Source organism: Coturnix japonica, chromosome 1 (genome assembly GCF_001577835.2).
Source record: "Coturnix japonica isolate 7356 chromosome 1, Coturnix japonica 2.1, whole genome shotgun sequence".
NCBI classification, from domain to species: Eukaryota; Metazoa; Chordata; class Aves; order Galliformes; family Phasianidae; genus Coturnix; species Coturnix japonica.
Genome location: NC_029516.1, coordinates 21,995,404 through 22,020,450, shown reverse-complemented (window position 1 = coordinate 22,020,450; position 25,047 = coordinate 21,995,404). Strand labels below are relative to the sequence as shown.

At 35.8% G+C, this 25,047-nt stretch overlaps 1 protein-coding gene across 4 annotated transcripts in view; it reads right to left on the bottom strand.

The window, feature by feature from the left end:
- The window catches only part of CTTNBP2 (cortactin binding protein 2), a 76,104-nt gene that overhangs the window by 28,541 nt on the left and 22,516 nt on the right, over positions 1-25,047 (bottom strand). For 3 of the 4 annotated variants that reach the window (XM_032442906.1, XM_015853526.2, XM_032442907.1), the window contains exons 3-5: positions 13,804-14,028; positions 8,084-9,746; positions 1,400-1,603 (exon numbers count right to left, since the gene is read on the bottom strand). In XM_032442906.1, the coding sequence (XP_032298797.1) occupies positions 1,400-1,603; positions 8,084-9,746; positions 13,804-14,028 (2,092 nt within the window). Of the gene's footprint in view, positions 1-1,399; positions 1,604-8,083; positions 9,747-13,803; positions 14,029-25,047 lie in introns of those variants that run through there. The other variant, XM_032442909.1, reaches the window with a different exon arrangement.

Sequence of the window (25,047 nt, the reverse complement as noted above, 5' to 3'; positions counted from 1 at the left end):
CAGAATTCATACAATTTTAGTCACTAAAACGTGATGATTTGTAAAACAAAGTAATTCTCACATCCTGACAACTATAAATGGAAGCGTAATACTAAAACCATTGTAATATAATTTTTATCTTACAAAGTAAATGTACCAACAACTATAGGATGTCTGTATACATGTTTGTTTTTCTTAGTATGTTTTCATACATCATTCCGTGGCCTCTGTTATTTGAAATTTTCACAATAAAACAAGTGAACAAATTGCTTTTGCTGTCAGTACGAGCTGTTTAGTAATTGAAATTGAAGATCCGGGTATTTGCTTGGAAACATCTTAGGAATACAAGACGAGAGAAGAATTAGGGCAAACACTGTCACCCACAAACACCACCCAAGGACATAAATCCCGAGGAAACTACAGAGCATTCATTCAGTAAGGGGAAAAAAACTCCACAAGTTGTGATAAATGGGACCCTTACAACTGAAAACAATGAATTGCATAAGGAAGAAAATAAAAGGGTCATGGCAACAGCAAATATCTGTCAAACGGAAAGGCCCAGATGATTCTAGAAACTCAATTATAGCACTTAGTAAAGAAAGAAAAAATACATTCTGAACACAAGGAAAATTCTTCCCGTCCCAATGTCTGGTAGCAGAATTAACCTTGAACATGTCAGAAAAATGTAAACTCAGCGCAGACTTTAGAATCTAACTTTACACTATGACATTAAAAAGACTTCAGAAGAAAAGGAAAAAAAAACATTTTTCTGCAAATACTGTTTTAAACAGTGAGTTACATATTTCTAATTATGTCACAAATAGATGCACTGTTAGATAAAATCACAAAGTAGTCTTGAATGCAGTGGTCTTTAAGACATCGTGTTCTACCTTACAGCAAAAAAACTGAGACTTTACTAAAATTAGTGGAATTTCAGTCATTCGTATTGAAGAACTTCATCTTCAGTGCTTGAAATGAGTATAAAGCTCATTAAATCTGTATGAAAAACTATAGTAAGCTGTACTCTGATTTTGAGAAAGTTGCTGTTCAAAAGATTTGTGCTGTCGGAAAAAACACTGCTTGGAGTTTTTATTAATGAAATAAATACCTTTCACTACAGTTTTCCTACTTTTATAAAGTTACCCATAAAGTATGAAGGCTGTTGGAAGCCTCAAGAGATGCTACAACCTTGAGACCAAGCATTGGGAAAAATGAGAAAAGAAAAAGAAAATCGACAACTGCTTCAGTAGAATGTAGAGAATGAACTAAGATTATTTCATCTAGTTTAAAATAAAGACAGTTTGTTTCCCAAGTAACATGGTACAGTTTGATTAATTTAGTATTAAAAACTTATGAAATAAAATAAGGTTTTACTATTTCATGTGAATACTGAACATAAGCAAATCTTCGAGTTGCTTACCTGTGTGTCCATTCGTAGCAGCAGAATACAAGGCAGAATAGCCATCTTCACAAGAGTAATTAATGTCCAGTCCTTCTTCATTAAGCAGCATTGATAATAAAGTGACATTTCCCTGGGCAGCAGCTTGGTGAAGAAGGGTGGGCCTGCCACCCAGGGGGACAGGACCACCGCTTGTTAACAAAGGGGTTAGGGAGGAAGACCAGCCTGTGAGTTAAAGCAACAGAAGTTAGAAGGAAAACACAAATAAAAGAAGCTCCGTGTTTTCTGTGTTCCTTTAAACATTAAGAACGATCTTCAAGATGACCGGATTTGTTAGTTTAGCACAAGTTATGTGGCGATGCTTTGTCTTTTAGAAGGTAATCTGAAAAATAAAAAACTGTGTACAGGGGTGACCAGATGTTAATGCAAACAAGATTTCATTACAGTAAGTTAACATAAATCTTGTTAAAAACTCTAGCAGCAGCTGGATGTCTGCCAAAATCATATAACAAAATTCAGAAATGACTTATTTTTTCATATAAGTTTTAAATGAATTACTGATATGTTGGGAAGGCTATTTTTCTTTTTTTTTAGTATCCAAAAAAAAGTTTCTAAAATAAAATGCATTTATTTCCACGTGAGCTGCTTTTATCCTCCCTTACGGTCTTAGCTCAAACATCAGTATTTATATCTCACCCACTGCTATATAAACAAATGATGCAAAGAGCCCTTAGTAACTTAAAGTAACTTTCAATAAGTTTGTGAAGAAAAAAAGAAATAGCTTGCAGAAATAATGCAGAAATAAATACTGAGCTATGCTTTAAGACAATATTTTACTCAGCAATACTTAAACAATATGTCAATGAATAGAGATAATATAAAATTTACTAGTGAAAGCTCTGAAGCCACTCAGCTCAAAGACAATATACAATTCAGAGCTATGAAAGCTTAGGAGTTATCTTGGTTAAATGTTGCATCCATTAATTTTGAGCTTTAGTAGGGAGTTTGTTAAGAATATTAAGTTTTTTGCATAAGTCATAAAAAAATTTGTGGATTCTTCCTTGACCCAGGACTGCAATAGAAAATAGAAGAAAGAGTTTTTCTTATTTTGATTATTGCCTTTAGAAAATCCACATTCTATTTCTCTCTACCCTAAGTAATCTTTGTATACTGTAGGCAAATACAAGCTAGGATATGAGACCGAAATCTGACAATACTAGGCAAACTTGCTGAGGTTCAGTGACACTCAACACTAAAGATGAGCTGGCAAAGCATTACTTCCAGCTTCATCGAGCTGGGTAAGCGCTACCCAACCTTCAACATGTGGAGCAGAAAAGCAGCCTATTGGGATGATGTGCGCCATATTTCAGGAAAAAAAAAAAAAAAATCTAGAAGAATTCTACTGATGTAAAAGATCTGGGAACCTTGCAAGTTTCGAGCAAATTTAATTAATGTCCAGATTTACACAAGCCATCATCTGAGTAGAGTCAATAAAGAATGTATAGCTTGACTCCTGCTTAAAACAACAAAAAAGAAGTGCTAAGAGCATTTTCTGTTCATTTTGAAAGCAAGTGAATTTGTCATTTCAAATTAAGTTCACCAGCTTAATACGTAAAGGAAACATATTTGCAGCATTGCCACAAAGTTAGCTTATTATTCAGCTTATCTATTTAATATAGTATTCATATATATTATGACTTACAAAAAGTCATCAGTACAACTACGAAGTTAAATTACAAACCCAGTTTGAAGCTGATCAGAATTTCTGAATGTAACTCCATCCATCTTCATACAACTTTAACTCTGAAATTTCTTTCTGACAATCAATACCTTCATTAATAATAGTTTAATTAATAGTTTTTCTGACATTTTGGGAATCTGAACATTTCACAAACATGTCAAAATACTACGGAACAAACATACAAAGTAAACTACATCTTTTGAGTGGTAAAAGAGACTGCCCTTACAGTTCTGATATTTGACAACAGATGACTGTAACAAAATCCCCAGAGAACTGAAAAATAACTCCTGTTCATCCTCTCCATTGCAAAAATGCTTTTGTTTTTCCTATCTATCATCATATTTTGAAACTAATTGTGCTAATTGTTCATATATACGCCAATGTCTAAAAGCAGCAGTTCACATTTATTCTTTATTCCCTCGGCATGGTATTTAACGATAGCCAGCTTTGCTTGTGTAGCACTCCAAATACTAATTAACTTTGTTCAAGAATCTGCCTTTATTTTAGAACTTAATTTGGTTTGTCTTGGCATTACCTGTGAGAGTTTGGGGAGCCAGACACTAAGCTCTCAGCAAGAAGTTTATTCTGCAAAGCTGTTTGGAAATAACATTGATGGGAATCCCTCATTATTGAAAGTGGTATAAAGTGTGTGTTTGTTGTCTTTTTCTTTAACATTAATAGAAATGGCAAAAAAAAAAAAAAAAAAAAAAAAGAAATGTTTATTGGGCCATACGTGGTATTTTAATTTTTGCTCTAACACGTTGAAATGAAAAAAAAAAACATTGTTGCAATTGAATAATGAAATTCACTACATTTAGTTATCAGAGGATGGAATCTTTTCATACAAAGAGATATGAGAACTGGATAATAAGACAGGTTTAGCTTCTATCATCAATGTAAATGAAAACAATAATGCTGCATTCATCCAGGAAAAAAAAAATTCGACATCAGAAAATACTAGTAACCATTATTACAGGTACATCATTACAGATGCAAATAGTTAGGAAATGTGAAGCATCTGTGAAAGCGTGTAGAACATGCAGTGATGAAGGGCAGAGGGACAGACAAAAACAGCTTCTGGCATCAGCTTCAGAATGTGGAGGTGGTTAATTTCAGAGCCCAGATCAGTGCCTCACCCCCCACTTTTATCTTCTAAGCCAATTGTATAGAGAGAATAATCCCAGAAATCATTATAGAAATGAGCAAAATAAAAAACATACTTCAGTGTAGAGTGACATAAAAAGCGCAAAACCAAGAAGAAAGTGAAAGCAGAAATCCCAGGGGTATGAAAATCCAACTGCCTAGATTTGTTTCCATTTTGAAGTCTTGCAGCCATTGAAAAGCAGGAATCCAAACAGAGCAGAAGCACTTTGGCACCAGTTGAAAGGCTGCTGAAGTTAATGAAAACACTGTCACAGATTTCGAATCAGGCCATAAATGTTCATTGTAATTTCTTACTGTGCAGTCTGTTCAACATTAATGACAAAAGCTGGCGTCCTTCCTTACTGGGAATGAAAAGGGCAACACAGTGCATTGCCTCACATTTAAAGGCAAATATCACAGCATTAATTCAAAAGAATGTGTAACTGAAACAGCTGGAGCTCACATTTTTAATTTTCTCTTAATGCTTGCAGTCTCTAGAACCAAGGCACCTCCTTATTGAAAATCATGTTATTGACAGGTTCTTAAAGCAATCTGACCTAGCTAGGATAGTTTTCAAGTTAATAAAAGGAATGCCTTAGTATCTAGGCTATTATCAGTTCTTCTGATTCCATAGTAAGAAGAAGGAAACATAAATTTGTCAACAAACAGATATAAAAAAAACAAGGATACCTTCAATGTTTCCTAATTTGTTAAATCTTTTGCATATTTTCTTAAGTATTAACTAATTCTGACTGAAGCTCACTGCTTACTACACAATAAAATATGAATTAGATTTCACTATGTTCTGCTTCAAATGAAAGCAAAACTCAAATTCCAAACATTTTCTGGGGGAAAAAAAAAAGGAAATAAATAAAGCAGACTAAATCCAACCAGAACATTGATATAAGTAATTGAATCTGTGGCTAGAGGGCATGAAAATGCAGATATGGGACAGTAGTTTCAGTAAGATCATACTCTAAAAAGAAACTGAAAAAAGAGTGAATGAGAGACATTAATTCAGGCATAACTGGCCACTTTATCTTACTTAAAATAGTATAATTAAATTTAGTCCTTTTTTTCTCCCTAAGGCAAAGTCTATTTCCACATATAATTCCAAAATCTATTTTTTTTCTAGGCATACAACTTTGAGGGAAATGTCTTTCCATATTTGTATAATATACACAGCTTATAATCTACACAGTTCTAGTGCAGTTTGCAAGAACACTTGGCCAAAATAGATTAATTTCCCTTAAACAATCCAAATGGAAAGAAATAATTTGGGATTGGAAACAAATTCAATCAAATCTAAGTTTAGGTTAAAGCCACAGGAGTTCATGAATATTCACCTGAATATTGAAGACACATTTATTATAGCTTTTTCCTGCTTTATTTTGTAGGCTGGGAAAGGAGGGATATTAAAACTACAGCTTTGTATCAACATAATAAAAGAACAGACCACCAGCTAGAGAGTAAGCAACGATTCTTTGCATACTTCTGATAATGGGACACAATTCCCACCTGGAAACTTCACAAAAAGAAGCGTGATTTACAAAATGTGAAGTGTCAAAAGTTCATAATAGGGATTATAAGGTTAAATCATAGAATGGCTTAGATTGGAAGGGACCTTAAAGATCATTGAGCTCCAGCCCCCCTGCCATGGCCAAAATGGTTACAATTATTTCTATCTCTTCTGACAGCAAATGAATAGTAACTAAAGTCTAAATCAAAAGACCATCTGAATACATAAAACACTACAATTGGAAAAAAAAAGGTTTTGAAAACATTCCTTCCTTTAAGATTTGTCTCTGAATTGTCAAAAAAAGATTCACAACCAACACAAATGTACTACTTGGAGGAGCCCTGTTGCAAAAGCTGATTAGTTTCCTAAAACTGTTAATATGTAGAAGCACAAAAAAATGATAATACTACTTGCAGTAATAAAGTCAAGTGGTGGTACTTATATTTCTGAAATGAAAAGGGTTTTCTTTTTTCATTTTTAATTTATTTTTAAAAGAATCATCAAAAATTGTCTTGAAGTGTTCATCAAAGATCACCTAGTTAAGCATAACTGATATGTTTAGCCTACTTCACACTGGAAGAGTTTGAGCAAGACAGCCTCCAGCCCAAAGGAACAATTAACTCTGAAGCTGATCGTCCCAATAATTAATTAGTTGTACGTTAGTAGAATCTTAAATTCTTTACAAAGTTGTAACTCCATTATGGAGTCTCCCAGCTCCTGAAGGCAAACAAAGTTTGGATAATATCTGGAATACTGGAAGACTCATTAACTATCTGACATGGCAATCAGACTCAACTATCAATAAAAAATAAAGATGAAAATTCAGGGCATCAATATGATAACAAGCAAACCAAGCGGCAGCCATCAAATTCCATAGTTATTAATTCTGAGATGTGGTAGACAAATGGAAGATAAGATTTTGATGGCATATTTTCATGGCACTTTTTTTTTGAAAGAAGATTCTGACAGTAGAACTAGGCATTACTCAAGAAACATGAACAAAACCTTCAATGAAGTGGAATCAGAATAAAATTTCTTAGTACCATGAACCTCGCAATCCCCTACATCTACAGATCCAAATCTGCCTCATGCTGCTTCCAAAACAGTTCCCTCGAGACTGGAGTTAGTTCAACTGCCTCATCAGTGGGGTGACTACCCACAAAAAGTGGTCCTGGTAAAAGTGGTCATTCCCTACAGATAAGATAAACGTACTAAAGTCACAAGGGACTAAAGGACCATAACTGAACTGAAAATAATCATATGAAGTTTCAGACCACTGAAATATTTTTCAGTGTTAACAAAGATTACTTTTTTTTTGCATCTGAAGTGCTCTATAATCACTCAACTGCTTCCTCACTGCAGAAGTGAGGGTAAAGAGGGTCTTGTACCTGATCTTGCATCGACCTTATCAAGGATATGAACTCAAATGTACATTAAGGCTGTCTCTATTCATTTAGCTGTCATTAAGATATCCCAAAACTGGCATCAGAGACTTTTGCTATTACAAAAGTCTCCACCACAATGTGAAATGAATAGCAGATACATGCACTGACCCCAAACTTGGACTGCTAACACAACATTTAGATCTTAACTCTCTCCAACATCATATCTTTGCAGATACCGGTTGAAGTGAATCTGTGAGATACTGTGTACAAGTATTTATAAAGCCTACTACTATAAATACCTACAAAAAGCCTACAGAAAAAAAAGGAAATTAAAAAAGTATATATATACTTCTATAGGTATGAAGTGATATATTTGGAACTGCACTGTTATCCAGGCAATATCCACTTAATACTACAGGAGAAGAACATAGCATTCCCAGCTATGCCCTATTTTCTGAAAGGCTCACAAAGCACTGAATGGCACTGAAATACATATTCTGTTGGAGATCATCAGCAGAGGTAATGTTCAAAACATTATTTCAGACTAAGAAAACATTTTATAGCTCAAAATAATAATATTTAAAAGGTAGCTTATTTAATATTTCAACTACAGCTTATTTGCTGTAGACATTAAGAATCTACCATTAAAACAAACAAACAAAAAAACCCCAAACAACAGAACATTCAAATTGGAGACCTCCTTGAGGAAGCAAACTAATTAATCATGCAGAAGAATTTCCATACCCCTGGAAAGTGGAAAAAATATCAATGGAAATTTCAGTGCTTAGAAAATAAAGAAATAAAGGAATATTAAAAAAAAAAAAAAAAAAAAAGTGAATGTAGCAACTGAGGGATTTAGAGTAAAAACAAAACATTACTTTAGAGGGAGACAGTTTGTAGCATATCAATCCCTTTACCTGATGCTGTTACCAGGAGGCTGTCTGAATCACATGGTCTACAGGATGAAGCACTAACAGGGTTTATGGAGGAGCTACAGGCAATGGTGGTGGGAATGACAAAGGAATTTTCTGAACATGCAGGTTGGTTCAGTCCAGGGAAGTGGGAAGGCCAGGCACCCACCTGAGATGTGGCTACGGCTGGAATGGCACAGCCTGCAGGTGCCACAGATAAATCTATAGCAGGTTTTGGTGGCAGCTGAGGTGAGGACTTAGAAATAATTTCCTCATTTATTACCCTGATTCCTTGTGGTGAACTTGAAAGAGGTGAGGTCACAGTTTTGCTATCAGTTTTTGCACTTGTGTTTGGGGATCGACTACTATCCATTAAAACCTTTAGCTGTGGGTGTGGTGGAGAAGGAGTCTGCGAAAGCCCTGGTTTCTTAGGAGGAATAGGCGGAGGATTTCCTCTGTCAATTCTTGATACACTAGGCGTCTTTAAATTCATTCTACCGACTGGGGGGTAGGTGCCAGCATCCATTGAATGTGACACCCCAGGGCGAGCTGGAGTGCTGCTCTGAGGGCTTGTAAATCTTGAAAGGACTTGGGTCACGGTATTTCGAGCTACTTGCTTGGCAACTAGGTTGTCACGACTGGTAGGGGATACATCCCTTGAGGGAGGGCTTTGGGTTGTGTTTCCATTTTGGTCTGGATCGTTAGCATTTACTTGAAATCTAAACCTAGCTGCTTGGATTCGTGGATTTAGGCCTGGCTGGCCAGTAGAGCTGGCAGATGCGGAATGCAAACTGTGCATAGATGAAGTCAGTGAGTAATTCTGAGTTGCAACAGTTGGTGCAGAAGGAGTGGAAAGGGAAGTACTATTTGAAAGAGGGGAAGTGCTACTTGGTAAATCAGGTGATAGGCCTGTACTTGGTCCATTTTCCTCAATTCTGTTTGGACTCTGTGTAAGAACAGGAGTTGTAGGAGGGACAAGTTCATTATTTGAAGACTGCCTATCAATGACAGGCTTCACAAATGCTGCATTAGCACACACATTCATTTTTGTATTGCCGGACACTAAGGGGTTCACTGCAGAAGGCTTCACAGATACAGTCAAAGGCAACTTCTTCATGTTTTCAGCGCTACTGTCTACAGCTACAGGATCTGTTTGGCAGGCAATAGTTCTTGAAACTGGTTCTTCTGTTTCAACAGAAACAGAAACAAAACTCCTATCTTTACTTTTTTCTTTATTTTTAAGAGAAAGATTAGCTTTACTCTCATTCTCCTTCTTTAATTGCTCAATCATTTTTATCATTTTATCTCTTTCTTCTCTGAGGTCACTGGTGTGTGCTTCTTCTCTATGAAGTTTGGCACGCAACTGCTCCCTCTCTGTGTCAAACTCAGACAGCTGCTTTTCCATCTGAGCTTCCATTTGAGTACTCTTTTGTTTCTCAGCTGCAAGAGACTCCTCCAGTTCACTAGCCTTTTTCTTTTCCTCTTCAAATTTTGACATGACTTCTTCCAGTTTCTGGGCTTCTTCTACAATTCGTCCAGATAACTGTTTACACTCTTTCACTAGCATCAACACTATGTGCTTATTCTTGCCTCGTTCTTCTTCCAGACGAGCAGATAGCCTTTTGTGCTCCAGCTCAAGATTCTGTAACTGAAATTTTTCCATTTCCAGCTGTAAGAAGGTACACAGAAACAAACAAACAAACAAACAAAAAAGCATTAACAAGAAGGAGACTTTCAATATAACTTACTATTAAATTGAGATTAGTAATTTAACCTTTGAGAGTACACCTAAAATGAACCTGTCCGCCTGGGAAAGTGATTGGTAGTTTCTCATGAAAATGCCTATAAGGAAGAGAAAGATATAGATACTCTCTGAATTGCTCTCCAGAGATAAGTAAACTTATCTCTTATTTTTTTTCCTGTTGATAACATAGAGTCTCCATTAACTGATTGAATTCTCATGATTTCTGAGTGAGGAGCTGCCTGGTCTCCAGAAATTAGGCAAGCATTGAAATTATGCACCTGATTGAACTTGTTTTACTTTGTAAGGTTCCTCTTCTCTGCAAAGGAATTAGCCACAAGCAAGAAGAAAGCTTCAGACAAAGACTTTGAGCAGAGAAATGAAAGGCTTAGGTTCTAGGTCTTCCTCAGACTGAAGATTAGCACTGAAATGCACATAATGACCATCTTATTTATTTACATTTATAACAATACATTCATTTCTGAGAGAAATGTTTGGGTGCAGACACAAATATCTTCCTGTACTTTCTAACAGTGGTATGTCTCACTGACATCTGTGATGCATGTAAACTACATTGTAGGCTAGTATCATAAGACTACTTGTTATGTGCAAATAACAGATGAGAATAAACTTTCCACTCATTCATACAGTCATCGCCTCTAACTCATCTGGCCCACTGACTATGCTTTTCTTCAAAGGCCCTGTCACTGAAAAGCACTGGAAAAATACAGATTAATGCACCCTTTTATAAAATAGAAGCTAATAGTCAGGAGACACAAATTACTTTGTGTTTTCCCAGGCAAACTTTTACATATGTCAAACTACAACAAAAGAAAAATTGGTTGTTTCGTTCTTTCTATTCCTACTTTCACGTACTGATACAGTTGCTTCCTGTATGGCTCATCTGGATAATGAAAAACAGTGAACACCTCTTCTCCTCTACTCTTTACATCAGTTCAGATTTATCAGTTTTACTTGCGTAGAGATTCAGGAAGAACAATTCAATTCTGAACTAGTACTGCTAGCGTGCATTTTCTAGTGGGCATTGTTACCATTCTGGAAAAAAACTTTCAGACACCTAGAAGAAGTCAAGTGCTCATAACAGTTTAATTTTAACTGCAACAGGAAACTGTTTCATGCTTCTACAATCCAGTAATATTTCGCAATGTTAAAAAATACCAACTGAGGAAAGCTGTGGCAAATAGTCATATATTAAAGACCTTACTTGGAATTAATGTTTCACTTCAATAGATGGAGAAAGACTGAGAGTATAGATTCAGATTTTAGTATTCTGGTCAAATTGATACTAATTTCAGAGTTTAAGTCACTATCAGGTACTATATTCACTGCAAAGAGTAAGAAACGATGGTTTCTAAAAGAACTGCTGTGATATTATCTTACATTCAAAAAATATAGGTAGATTTTAACATACAGATGTGATGAAATTGGCTTATCGTTACCTTATCTCACTTGTAAACATTGAATATAAATAAAGAATTCCTGACCTACATATATAGATCCCATGTTTGATTTCAAATCAGCAGGAGCAGCATTAGAGGAGATGATGTTTCTCTTTCTACTTTATCTCCCTGCCCCTCCTTCTTTTGGGTATATCTTCCTGAATAATAACAAAAACTACAAGCCAAAACAAACAAACAAAACCTTTTAATATTTACCCAGTATTTTTTCCTTTGGATGACAGATTTGGAACTAGCTGTGATTAATTATGAGTTTACAAACAGAAATATATTTTTTTGTAAAGTGTACTGTATGGATACACTAAGTAATATTGGTAATACAAACACTTGGAAATGTGCCCAAGAAGTTTCTGAAAAGGAGAATGGAAGGTCTATTGAGAAAATTGACAGGAACCAGTGAAAAACTGAACAGCAAAGGTCTTTTAAATGTGAGCGAGAGACATGCTTTGTCAGGAAATGTCAAGGGATCTTACTTAGTCTAGTAAAAGATAGACTAAGGGAACTAGTATCAGCACTCTACTCCTTGAAGGGCTATTGCAACAATGACAAAACCATATTCTTCTTGGTAGTGGCAGGCTGAACCTCATTAAAAGGTAACATGACAGATTTCCCCTTAAGACATTCTTCCTAATGATGGTAGTGCAGAAGGGCTGCAATACTGCCCTTCTTGAGAGTTTTTAAGACTCAGGTAGACAAGTTCACAGATGACCAAATGTACTTTGAGCTCAAAGTTAGACTAAATCATGTCAACAGTCCTCTTCCAATCAAGAATTCTATCTTTGAGCACGCATTCCAGTACTAACTTATCTGCCAACATTTGACAGATCAAGAACTGTCAACTCTGATGATCTGGCTTTGAGTTTCTAGGAAACCTCAAAATGAATTTTGTCAGCAGCTCTAGGAAAGGCATAGAAAGAGATGGAAGAGGCTCAAGACTTAATGCAAAGCAGATGACACCTAGGGGTTAAATATTTGGTGTAACAGAAGCCTGCAACCCATAGTCATTTGTGCACCTCTTCATTTTCCTTTGTGCGTCCTTGCACATTGTTCTGACTTTTTAAGTATCAAATAATCATTTTATCCAAAGAATGTTTCAGTGTCACTATATATAGACAAATAAGTTTCCACAAAAACGAGTTCACTGTGAGCCTGCTTGATTCCAGTAATATCCATAGAAATTAAGCACAACTGTACAAACACCTCATCACTTAGTATGAGAGGCAATTTGAAACAGAAAGATACAAGTGTCACATGTCTAGAGAAGGAAGAACCACTCTTAGAGAAAATACAGCTGGCTGAGTCTTTAGGTCGCATTTGTCTGGGCTTAACTTTTTTTTTTTCCTTACACAGGGTCACCATATTTTGTTGAACAATTCTAGAAATCCCTCCAAATACCTTTATTACCCTCTACTGAAGAGAGTGGTGGACAAGAAAATGAGGAACCAAGGAAATGTAAAACACTGAATGAATATGTTACATAGGGGCTAGTGAAGATGGCTGAAAGAAATGACAACTGTTGCTACAAACCAAAAAGCTTAAGAGGATGCCCTGTTGAAGCAGTATTTCTATTTGGATTTCAAAGAGAAAGACATAAATCACACACACGCTTGTTTAATACCAGCCAGCAAATTTTCAAGTCCTGTTCTCACTCAAATTTCCTATTCGTTATAGGAATAAAAAAGTTGGCATACTAACAGTTTAAAAGCAATAAAACATTTTTTATTTTTTTGTTCCAAGAGTAGCTTTCAAGTTTAGCTTAAAAGTTGTAAACTTTAGAATTATGTGTAATAGACGTTTAGGTATTTTTCAAGGTAAGAGAGACTACAAAATAAAGATTGAGAGATTTAAAATTATGGTATAAAGAAAAAAAAAGAATCATGTTTTCTTCTAGGAAACAAGGGACAAAATCATCCTCTTCTGTTCCTGTAGATTTAGACACTGCTAATCAAATTTACATAGCAATATTCTGACTTTGAGATACGTTTCTAATATATAAGGTCATCTTACATGCATTCGTACCTCCATACTCTAAGACACTCTTTCTAAAAAGATGGATGAACAACATATGTACACGGACGGACTTATGGCTATGCACTGACATAAGAAACTATTCAGAATGTGAAGGAAGCTATCACAGAATCACAGACTGGTTAAGACTGAATCTCTGGAGGTAATCTGGTTCAATTTCCCACTCAGAAAGTGACACCTAGAGCAAGTTGTGCAGGACAAGTCAAGGTCTCTCCCATGTGGATATACCAGCTTGCTTTTTAATATGACTTGTACTGTTCTATTTTATTTATTCCTTAATTAGAGTTATATTTATGGAACACATGAGGTGTACACAAAACATCAGCCGAAAACTAGCACCTCACTATATATAACAACTAAGCGATACATTTTCAACACTTGAGATGATAATGAAGTTAGACAAAGGCACAAATTAAAAAGTGACATGAAAGAACAATTCAGGAAGAGAAAAAGGGGGAAAAAAAATGGTAGCAGGGTACCTTCTTTTGTCTGTTTTCAGAAGCAGCCAACTGAGCTGACATTCTTTCTTGCATTTTCCTGCAGTGAGCCATAACAGCTTCTAGAATGGACAGAGGGTTCATGCAGATTGGCTTCCTTTCTTTCTCACCAGCCCCTGCCTCAAAGTCTCTCTGAAGAGCCAGGAATGGGTCACTCAGATTAAACCTTCCATATCGTTCCTGGATAAAAACTTCTTTGCGTCGTGCCTAATAAAAGAAAAAAACACAAGATAAGGGAATAAAACTAAATGTATTTTTTGGAATACAAGAACACACAGAACAGGCCCTAACAACAAGGAAAGTTATGTTTTTTAAGTATTTCCTTTAGGTATTTCCAATTTCTAATAGACTTGGGCTGATGTGCTGCAGACATTTCATTACAATCAATACAACTTGCTAAGTAAAACCTCCTGCTTCTCAATTTAGTACAGAAATTTCAGCTTGGAACAGTTTCAGAAGTAACAGACGCTCAACTGAGAGGTAAAGGGAAGAACAACATTCTAAAGCAGTTTCCTACTTTGGTGTATTAAAATGTTAGTTAAAGGCAAGCAATAAACTCCTGAAGCATTTTTACAATAACAAAATAGGTATTTTTAAAATTAAAGAAGAATTGATGGTATCGTCAAACATACAGAGATTTGCTCACATTTAGGTTTCTTATGACATGGGGTCTCTGTATGCAGCCTGGATGATCCATCACAGAGAAGCAGAGAGCAAAAATGTCACCAAGACCCTCCCCAAATCCCCAGCACAATTGCATTTCCAAAATACAGTACCATACTACTTTTAGAAAACCAAAATATTACACAGTAAAGATTGGATGTAATTTTGCTTGATAATTTTTTGGTTCTTTAGCCCAACAAGATCGATTTCAGATTAAATGTATTTTGAAACATTTAATACACACTACATAAGAAGGCCACAAATCAATAATGGCTTCTAATTTTTTTTAAATAAAAAATAATGTTCCCAAACCTCAGGCTGAAGTCTCACCTAATTTATGAAACAAAATAAAACGAAAGAAGAAAACTAAACAACAGAATTATCCTAAATCGAAAGATTTTGTTGTGGTGTTTTCATGCTTGCAGATGTAACAGAAAGCAGAAGGAAGTACTCTAAAGTAGCTTAGAGTACAAACATAGGAAGTGAAGGCTTGTTACCGTAAAATCAAACTAATCATCAAAGCAGCACTTTAATGTATGTTTCAAAAATCAGAACACAAAACAGTGGGCAGAAATGCCATCAGAAAGAGGAATCTCAAAAATAACATACATATATATACATTAAATGTGAGAGTTATTTCAAACTCAGGAAGTTCAGTGAGGAATAAGCAAAACCTGAGGAAGAATAAGCAAATTTTGATGGGTAAGGCCTCAGGAGGAAGGGGCAGAAGAGGCTAATGAAATAGGTTTGGATGCCCTTCCAATAGCCTGATTTTATAACTTCGACATATGAAAAGGCCATAAAAGGTAACACCCATTCAGAGCATTGGAAATCAAAGAAGGTAAGAATTATGTGAGAAAAACTCTCCAGGGGCAAGCTACAAATAATGCACCTTAGTGAATTCCCACCTTTTGCATTTACATAGTGTACAACACTGAAACTTTGGAAGAAATACAAAAGTAAAAGATAATTTAATTGCAGCAGATGCAAGTGTTCCTGATTACTCTGATGCTTGAAAACATTTACATCTACTTTCAAATTTGATGGAATAAATTAAACCAGAAAATATTCACATATTTGCACTACAAATAACCTCTAACTAGTCTAACATTTCAAAGCCTCAATGTATATATTATGTTTTAAAATAAAATACAATACTTATTGGGGAGAGACTATATTACAGCTTGTGGCTTTATACACAGGAGTTACAGGAATTGCATAGCTTAGGAATTCAACCTTTATGCAGGAAAGGAAACAAAACCAAAGCCAGCCCTAACACTTAATGGACTAAAGCACTAAGCAGACAAACAAGATGACAAACACAAAAGGTTAAGAATTTAAATAGAGATGGAGGCACAATCCATACATAAAACATCAGCAGTGTAAAAGCCTCTCAGTTTATATAAGGAGAGTGAGCCATCAAAGAAAAGGGAGTAATATCAAGGTAGGAGTTCAGCTGTAGGTTAAAAAATAAGAAAAAAAACCACAAAACCCATCAGAGCTTCATTCTGAAGTCCAGAGATCAGCAAAGAGAAAAATAAAGAAGAGAGTAACTGTTGTGTTGCAACTGTATAATTGATGTTTTGTTTGAATCTTGGACTGTGCATGCAATTACCATTCTCAAAATAAGAAGAGTTGTATCAGAATTAGGTAAGAAAGAAGGACAAGAAAGACAACCAGAAGTTTGGAACAGTTTCCACATTAGGAATGATCCACACTATGGATGTTTTTCTTAGAGAAGACTGGAGGGAATATAAACACCTACTTTCTGTGTAAGGTCATAAACAAGGAAGGAGAATAAATGATGACAGTTTACTTATTTAATAAAAGAACTGTGAGGCATCCAGTAACTCCAAGTATCCACAGGATACTTGGCCAGATGGACTTCAGATCTGAAGCAGTCTGTGTTATATTGTTATACGTAGCTCAGAAAAATGAATGGAACAGAAAGGTGAGAACAACATCATTTTGACTGAAGTCTCCCATTTATCTACTGAGACTTCAATCCAGCACTCATTAACATTTTCCTGTATTCTCAGTTTTTACTGTTCTGTCTTGGAAGCTGCAGTGCTGGTCCTAAAGCAAGTCCTGTCTAATGGAAGAAACTACCATAACCTATGGCTATCTGTTCCATACCCAAGAAGACGTTTTTATCAGAGATGAATGTTAACATCACTATTTGTGTTCTGCTCTAGTCTCAAACACATCAGCAGGGATGGGCAGAGCTGCACATAATCTCCATTGTCTCCTCTAAGCTGAACATGTGTCAGCAGTTATCAGGCACTGATAGAGCCTTTCACTGTACGTGAGACTTAGTACTCTGTCAGACTGAAACCCAATGCTAATAAGTGTATTTCTGGAACTTGTCATGCCATAGAAAAATAAAAATAGAAAGCAGGTTAAAAATAGATGCCTTGAATAAAAGAGCATTAAAAAAGAAAGAAAAAGAAACACACCGTAAAGAAAAACACTGAGTGAAGGATGTCAAAACACCAATTGAGGCTGCCAAGGCACTTAAGTGTACCAAAGCATCAGAGGCTCTCACAGGCATGGCACTCTATCATTGCCACAGCAGAAGCTGCAAAACAGTAAATGAATATTCTGCACCAAGGATAGTTCTAAAAATATTCTTAATACATTTTCTGCTTTCAAGACATATTAATTGCTCATACACCCTAAGAGAAGAGGTCAGGAAATTCATCAGTCTTACAGGAAAATTAAAACGTCTGTTGGCTTTCACTTAAAATTGAAAATTTTACTCAGATCATCTACTTTACTCTCCTGCAAATTGGCTTTTTAATTTAAAAACTTCTAACAGCTGCAGAAGAACAAAAAATAGTGTACCTTTTCATAACACTCAGATGAGCTGTGGTGTTTTGTTGTTCTTTTAATTTATTTTTTAACTGGAAGACGTCAATACAAAATCCTGTAAATCATACCATTTCAATTTCTCCTGAATCACAGTGGCCACTTTCTTAGTAGCTTCTTATACATCCTACTGACAATGCAAATAGCAGAGAATATCAGAAGGTCATACTGAGTTTTAAACTGATTTAGGGTAGATTTAGATTAGGCATTAAGAAGAAATTCTTCACTTAGAGGGTAGTGGGATGCTGACACAGGCTGCCCAGATAACCCATTCCTGGAAGTGTTTAAGGCCTGATTGGTTCAGACCATGGGCAAGCTGACCCAGTGAGTGATGTCCCGTGATGTCCCTGCTCATGGCATGGCTGCTGGGCTAGATGATCTTTACAGGGCCCTTAAAACATTAACCATTCTATGATTCTAAGATCTATACTTGTCAAATTTAAGCACATGCATATTAATATTACTATAATAAACCCCTGCTTCATCAAAATCATGTATGTAAGCTTAGACTAACAAACATGAATAATGCACTTCAACTAAGAGTGAAAGTACATCAGCTCTTCCTATACATCACTACCTATAATAATCCCAACGTTATGATTCACATCAAATTTGCCAATTGTTAAAAAATTTACCTTAATAATGAAACATTTTAAAAGAAAAGACAACCAGGATATTTTGAAATAAACTTCAGAACTTCATGGAACACTGCCAAAACGCTGGGCATTCATTTGTAATTACAGTTTTCCAGACATCATAGCATTAAGCAAAGAGAACTGCTAACATTTGAACAGACATCTAACACCATTATTAGAAATCTGCTGTTAGCCCCAGGCTTCTGCAGTGGCTACTATACATCGATACTTGCTCGAGCACATGGAAAAGAAAAACAAAAGTACAACAAAAAACCCTAAGAAAGAAACAGGACAGAACCGAGCACGCTCCTTCCCAGACATAACATCCATGGTCCTTTTCAGTAGGGCCCCTTTTAAGCTTTAAGAAGCATAAGACCGGCCTGACTTAGGCAAAGAATACCACTTCCATACTTGTCTGCCAAAAGGAGCACCATGAAGTGGAAAGAGAACACAGGCTGGATCACGATCAACTTGACAATACCTAAAACACAATTCCAAATGGGTATAAATGTTTTTGTGCAGAAGGAAGTGCCGCGTTTTCTTACTTCCCGTGTTGGCATTCTTTTGAGTGAGAATCATCAATTTTCTGAGGTAATAAAATGTTTTCTGTGTAACACTGTCTGAAGTATATCTATTGCATCTTACTCTAAGAGATCTCTGATGTAAAAACAGCCAACTTGTGAATGCTGGAGCCAGGTGCTTGCTTATAAACTTAGCTTATCCAATGTGGTAGAATCTTTGAGCACACCTAAGACCAGAACTTCTGGTATGTGAATGAAATACATCATAAAAACATAGGTGTTTTTTGACTCCATGAAGCTCTGTTTCCACAGCAACAGCAGAGCACTGACATCCTGCTTTGTCCACTCTGCGGTCCTGGGAAAGCTTCCTGTGGGGCAGCACTGGTAACAAACTGAGGGAGAGACACAAACAGGAGCTACCTTCTTTTCCTAAACAACTTTTCAGCAGGATCCACCCCACAGTTTTCTTCACAGGGCAGCTGACAAACAGCTGTGCCAAGGCATGTGAGGTGGAAGCATGTTCTTGCAGTAGCAAATTGGGGAGAAGAGAAAGAAAGGGGATAAATCAGAATATCTTAAGCTACAAACAAAACAATCCCTGATGAAAACAATGATGGAAATGTATAAAAATTATAATCATAATAGTTTTCCACTTTATTTCTTTAGTTTATGATAGCTCCGTCCCTTTGCACTTCCCCAGTAAACAGGAGAAACAGAAATACTAAAACCAGAAAATTCTCTTACATCTTTCAGCACCGAGTTTAATGTCATAACAGCTCATAGCAATACCAGGATATCTGCTTTTGATGGCACTTGTTATCTGGGGAATGTGCAGCCTAATGTCACACGGGTCATTAATCCTCTAAAATAGTCTCCGCATAATTTGGTGTCTGTGCTAAAACAGCATTAGTAGTGCCTGACATTAACTTCAATTGCACAGCAATATATAGAGAAAATAACATTTAAAATGTCTACTTGCAAATAATTAACTGAAGGTATTTTCAAACAGAAGATTTTCAAAACCAGAAAAATATGCATCCACTACAGCAGGTAATCACAACTGCTATAGTGTAAGAGGTGCTGTATGAATTTATAAGCTGTCCGCTTTTTTCTCCTGCACATCAACTACCTTTTTAATTACAGAACTGAGATTAAAAATATTTAAAGGTGTATTAAGATGTCTGTGGGAAATTATAGTTTTGCTACATATGCCACCGTTTTGCAAAATTATTACTTAAGACAAATCCTCCAATAGGAAACTGGAGAACTGCTAATGAAGGTAAGCATATTTAAAAGCAGATAAAACCCAACAACTTTAAGTGGTTAATTCATTAAATTCTCTATTGTAGTAGGGTAAAAGTGAGACAGAATTACAACAGCTTTCAAATTCAGCCCAGGAAGAACAACACATTTATACACAACTTTTAAATCCTTACACAGGATTTGAAGCAAGGAGACTGAAATAAGACTGCAGCTACCACTTACAGAACAGGAGCCTGATGTTCTCTGTGAGTAAGGCTAGTCTGTAGTTCTATGCAAGATCAAGGACAGACTTCATAAAAACAAAGCAGACCTGAAAAACGACTTCAGACAGGAAAACGACGAAAGATACAAGATGGCTTCTCTATGATAGAGAGCCAAGCAGAAATAGGACTCTTCAGTATAAAACAGAGACAACCATGGAAAACCATGTTAGAGGTCTGCATGCAGAATGGACAAGTAGCAGTCCTCCTGTGATGTACAGAGGGGAGTTCTGGTGGAACACAAATTATTCTCAGTGATAGATAGGCACTGGAATGTGTTGCCCAGGGAGAATGTATAGCATATCAATGTGAGATCTCCAGGAGTAAACTGGACAAGACACTCAGCAACATGATCCATCCTTGACATTTGTCCTGCTCATGAAGCTGAAGAGTGGATAAAGTTATCTCTCAAAGTAGCTTCCAACTTAGCTTATTCCAATTCCCCGCTGTTTAAACATGAATACAAGGCAGCAAGCAAGACCTTCCAACAGTATCTGTCTTACTGTGGAACTAAAGCAAAAGGCAGAAGAAAAGAAAACAACAAACACAATGAATTAAAACATAAGAAATAAGCCCAATGAGAAAAAAATGAAAAAATAACCACATAGTATAAACTACATTGTTAACTCCTTTTTTCAGTAATAATCTAATTTGATATTTGTTGTACACATTTTCTGAAACAAGCTTCCATTATCAGCAGCAGAATAAGCAATAACACTTTAAAGGTTAATGCTGCAATTTGTGCCCAACACATTTCAGTGTCTCCCCTTCATTTATCCGCCAAGTTAAAAGTTCAGCAGGTCCAAGTCTTCCATGCAGCAGCTGGTGATAAACATCAAAAGTGGGACTGCGTGTCCTACGCTGCTGTGGAACAACTGAACTGAATTAAGGCTGCTCCAGAACCCTTATACAAAATTTCTTTCCTTTCAAGAGCATTTGTTCCTCTGACTAATTTCCTTTTCCACATATACTAAAATTGTTTCAGCAGATGTTGATAGGTTCATACTAATATCTTCTTTTGATATATGCATTAGGAAGTGGCAAAAAGCCTTCTAATGCTAACTAGCACAGAAGGCAGTAGAACCTTCTTTTACATGTTACATTAAAGTGGGGTAAATTCTGGTTTGTAAATAAAATTGAAAAGGTAACAGACTTCTTGAAGGAGGAAAGTGGTTGAAACAACATATTTATAAATCTTATTCGGTGGTATTGTTGTCTTGAAATGATTTGTTGGAACTATTTGTTTAAGCAAAACAGAATTATCAATGAATATATATTCATTAAAAAGTACGTTATATTATGATTAATTAAGAATGAAGGTGCAGGGGCTTTTTATGCAGGTGTAAGTGAATGTCTTCAAAGTATCACATGAGATGCTATACATTTAATGTTCCGCAGAGCAGACTTAAAGTGTAAATGCAGATGTCACTGCCTACTGAAGAAAGAGCATCCTGCAGCCTGTTTTTTGTTAATGACTACTTACTTGATGGTCACCTACTTCTTGGAACTTAACTATGATGTTAACAAACCTTAACAAACCTCCTCTCTTCATCACTGTGATACTCATATCTATGCAAAGTCTAAAAGGAAGTTACATTTTAATGAATTGAATTTTATGTCAAAAAGCATTTGATGAATGTATTCCATCTGTTTTTAGTAGTAAGTCAAATAATATAAGAGAAGAACTTGTGTGTAAACTTTTAGGATGTTAATGAGGCTGAAAAAATGGAAACTCTGAAGAGTGATGATTATCTAACAGGTTGCTACTTCAGAAAGGATGAAAACAGTAAAAGGAATTGAGAAATAATATGTCAAAATTAAGCAAGTTAAATAAAATCAATATCTGGGTGGATTATGGTCTAATGGAGCAATAGAAATTCATACTATAAAAAAAATGCTCTCCATAGATCACTGATCAGAATCGCAAAAGAATTTAAGACAAGAAGTGGTAAAGAAAACGGACCTCTTCAGTCACTTTTAATAGAAGGCATACACATTCAGAAGAAGCATTCAAAACTATCTTATGGCAGTGCTGCGTAACAGCCAAGGCCTGCTCAATCACCAGCTATGCCAATGCATCAGTGGAACTCTCTACCATGAAGTAGAATGTATCAAAGTGGAGACACAGTTATTTCTCCTGAGCATGAGCCCCTGCGATACTGGAAACAACCAAGAGTTGCACTATTCACTCTTTCATATTTCTCTTCAAAAATGTGTAACTTGCAAAGTGTCTCTTTCTGTCAGAATCACATAGCTTGAAATCTAAGCTCTTAAATAGATGATTTTTTGTCGTCATTCTTTTCTTTTACCCTGAAAATATGTGACTATATGTTGTTTTACAAGGCTATCACTGGTAACCTCCATTCAAGAAGACACACAAAAACATCACTTTAAGGCATACAAAATCAGGTCTTACATAGAAGCTGATGAGAACAGCAAAGCAAAATTTCTCAGTTTCATGGCAAATGGTCATTCCCCATGTTTCCTGACAGAAATTCAGAGGTAAAGACTGAATAGATAGAAATATGCTTCCAATTCTTCTTCACTAGTTTTCCCTCTCAAAGTAATGAAAACCCCCAATTTTGAGGTGGGGAGGGGGGTGGGGATGGGGAAAGTATCTAAAAACCATAAAGGCCACCTATTCCAAAGCTAAGATCAGTTACTAACAAATCACCACTAACAGAATAATAAAAGAAAAAGATAGCAAACATAAAAGATTCTTAACTTTTTACAAATGTTAAAGGTGAAACTCGGGCCTTGTAAAGAACTCCTACACAAGGAAAAAGAAAAAGCTCAAATCATGTCACAACATATGGCTTTAATTGAGAATAATCATCCAGATGTTCTACATAAAGATGACATTCAGCCAATTTTATGACGGCTTTGTTGTCTGATGCTTAAACATTTGAAAGTTATAGGCAAATATTTTGTAAGGATGTATCATTGTTCTATACTGTGATTATTTAACCACCCAGATATTTATTGTTTCTGAAAATAATACAGATTTTCAGCCTGGAGGATTCTCAAAGGAAGAGAATTAAACTTTCTGGTTACTTTAAACAAATGCTTTGTCTAGACCACTTTGCAGATTCAACTTTATAGTTCAAAATCATGCAAATCAATTCATAATTCTCTGCCTGGAAATCTGACAGTCATATTTTCAGAAGTACTGAAGGAACTCTGACTTCATGTCTAACAAAAAGAGCACTTTAACCTCTACGTTTAGGTTAAATGCTTCTTCAGTTCAGCCACAGACAAAATGTACCGAAGGTTTAACAAAAACTGTAAACATAACTAAATCAATCTGCAATTCTTTTTCCATTGACAGCATTCAGACTTTCATATTTTCAAATAATCAAAATCTCATACAGTAATATGGGATGACGTTTTAGTTAACTGTTACATGATTACCAAAACAAATTAATTAAGTCAGCAAATAGTGTGTGTACTATGCTCAACAGCAAGGATCTATTTGAGACACAGGAAGAAAATTCAGAGTTTTCAAATTATTTTTCTAGTATTCATTTTGAAAGGAAAATGTTGAGTGTAATATAAAATTCTCCTTGGAGATAATATATTCTTGCTACTGTTCCTGGAGAAGAGACTGACTGAATGAATATAGCTAGCTAAGTATATTTAATTTCTAGAATGAAACACTGAAGTAAACAGAATCCTCACCTGCATTCTTGATGTTACGGCCCTTAAAAAAACCTTCCAGCACATTTCAAGATAGTTCTCTCTTCACAGATACCATTACTTTAAAATTACCAATTTTACAACTGTCATATAGCAGTTAACAATTCCACATTAACTAGCTAAAATTGTATTCTGCTGTTTCACAGAGGAAAATCTATAATTGCTATTGCTCTGTTTTTCTCAAATTTTCCATTTATCTGAACAAAAGGAATGCTGGCCGCTGTAACAGAGCTCGCAGTGAGTGATTGCAGCACTCTGCCAGATCTACTAAGACAGACATCTCTCTGGGAGAACCACCCACTGCTCACAACAGCCCCTAAACAGAGAAGGAAGGAGAAAGGCATGGGGACATAGACCCAAACACCACAAGAATTACTGCTATGTAAATATTTCTGAACACTTGAGAGTGATACCAATCAAATATCTTTTTAATAACAGAAATACTTTTATAAAAATATAAAAGAACCAAGAACAGACCTCAATCTTCAAAAATCAGAAGAAGCAATACAATAAGATGCACAGATGCACAAAAAAGGGAAAGCAGCCCTTATGTATGGGTTGCACCTCAGTGCCACCATCAACAAAATGAACTGCACTATTTGTCATTCCTTAACTAAAAACGGAAAGTTACAATTAATACAGCAAGATGCACAGGATGCCCCAGTTACATTTCTGGTTCTCAGCAACATGAATAATGATAGCAACCAGATAAAACACTTTATAGAAGTCACTGTAACAGTGAAGTCACAGCTGCATTATTTATAAAGATCACAGAAACCAATAAATAGTTGCAGTAACATGATGCTAGGGTTTTTAACATTATTTTCACAAATACTGCATACATATCTACTAAAGTAGTTTAAGATGGATTACGCAAGAAGATCAAATGGGTGTAGGAGGAATCAAGAAGGAAAGGAAATGCAATTACCCAGATACGCAACCAGCAGAATAGTTCCAGCTACGTTAGTACTTACATGTCTGGCAACAACAAAGACATTCAGATCTTATGTCAAAAACAAAAAGAGAATATAATCAGTTTAACACTCACTGTTGAAAGGAAAGTTTCCAGCAATTTCATACTAGTTTCATACTGCTGGTCTCCTATTAGGAAAGTCTGGAATAAAGACTTCTCCATGAGTAGTGAAGTTTAACCTTGGTAATCAACATACATAAAGGAGTGTTCAAATATAGTTTACCAAATGTTTGGCTTTATTCAGTACCTCCTATCTCCCTTTGGCAAATAACAAATAAATAACAGATGAAGTAACGTAGCCCTAATAAAAGCTTACTTTGTCAATAGCTTCAAGAAGAGTCCATTTA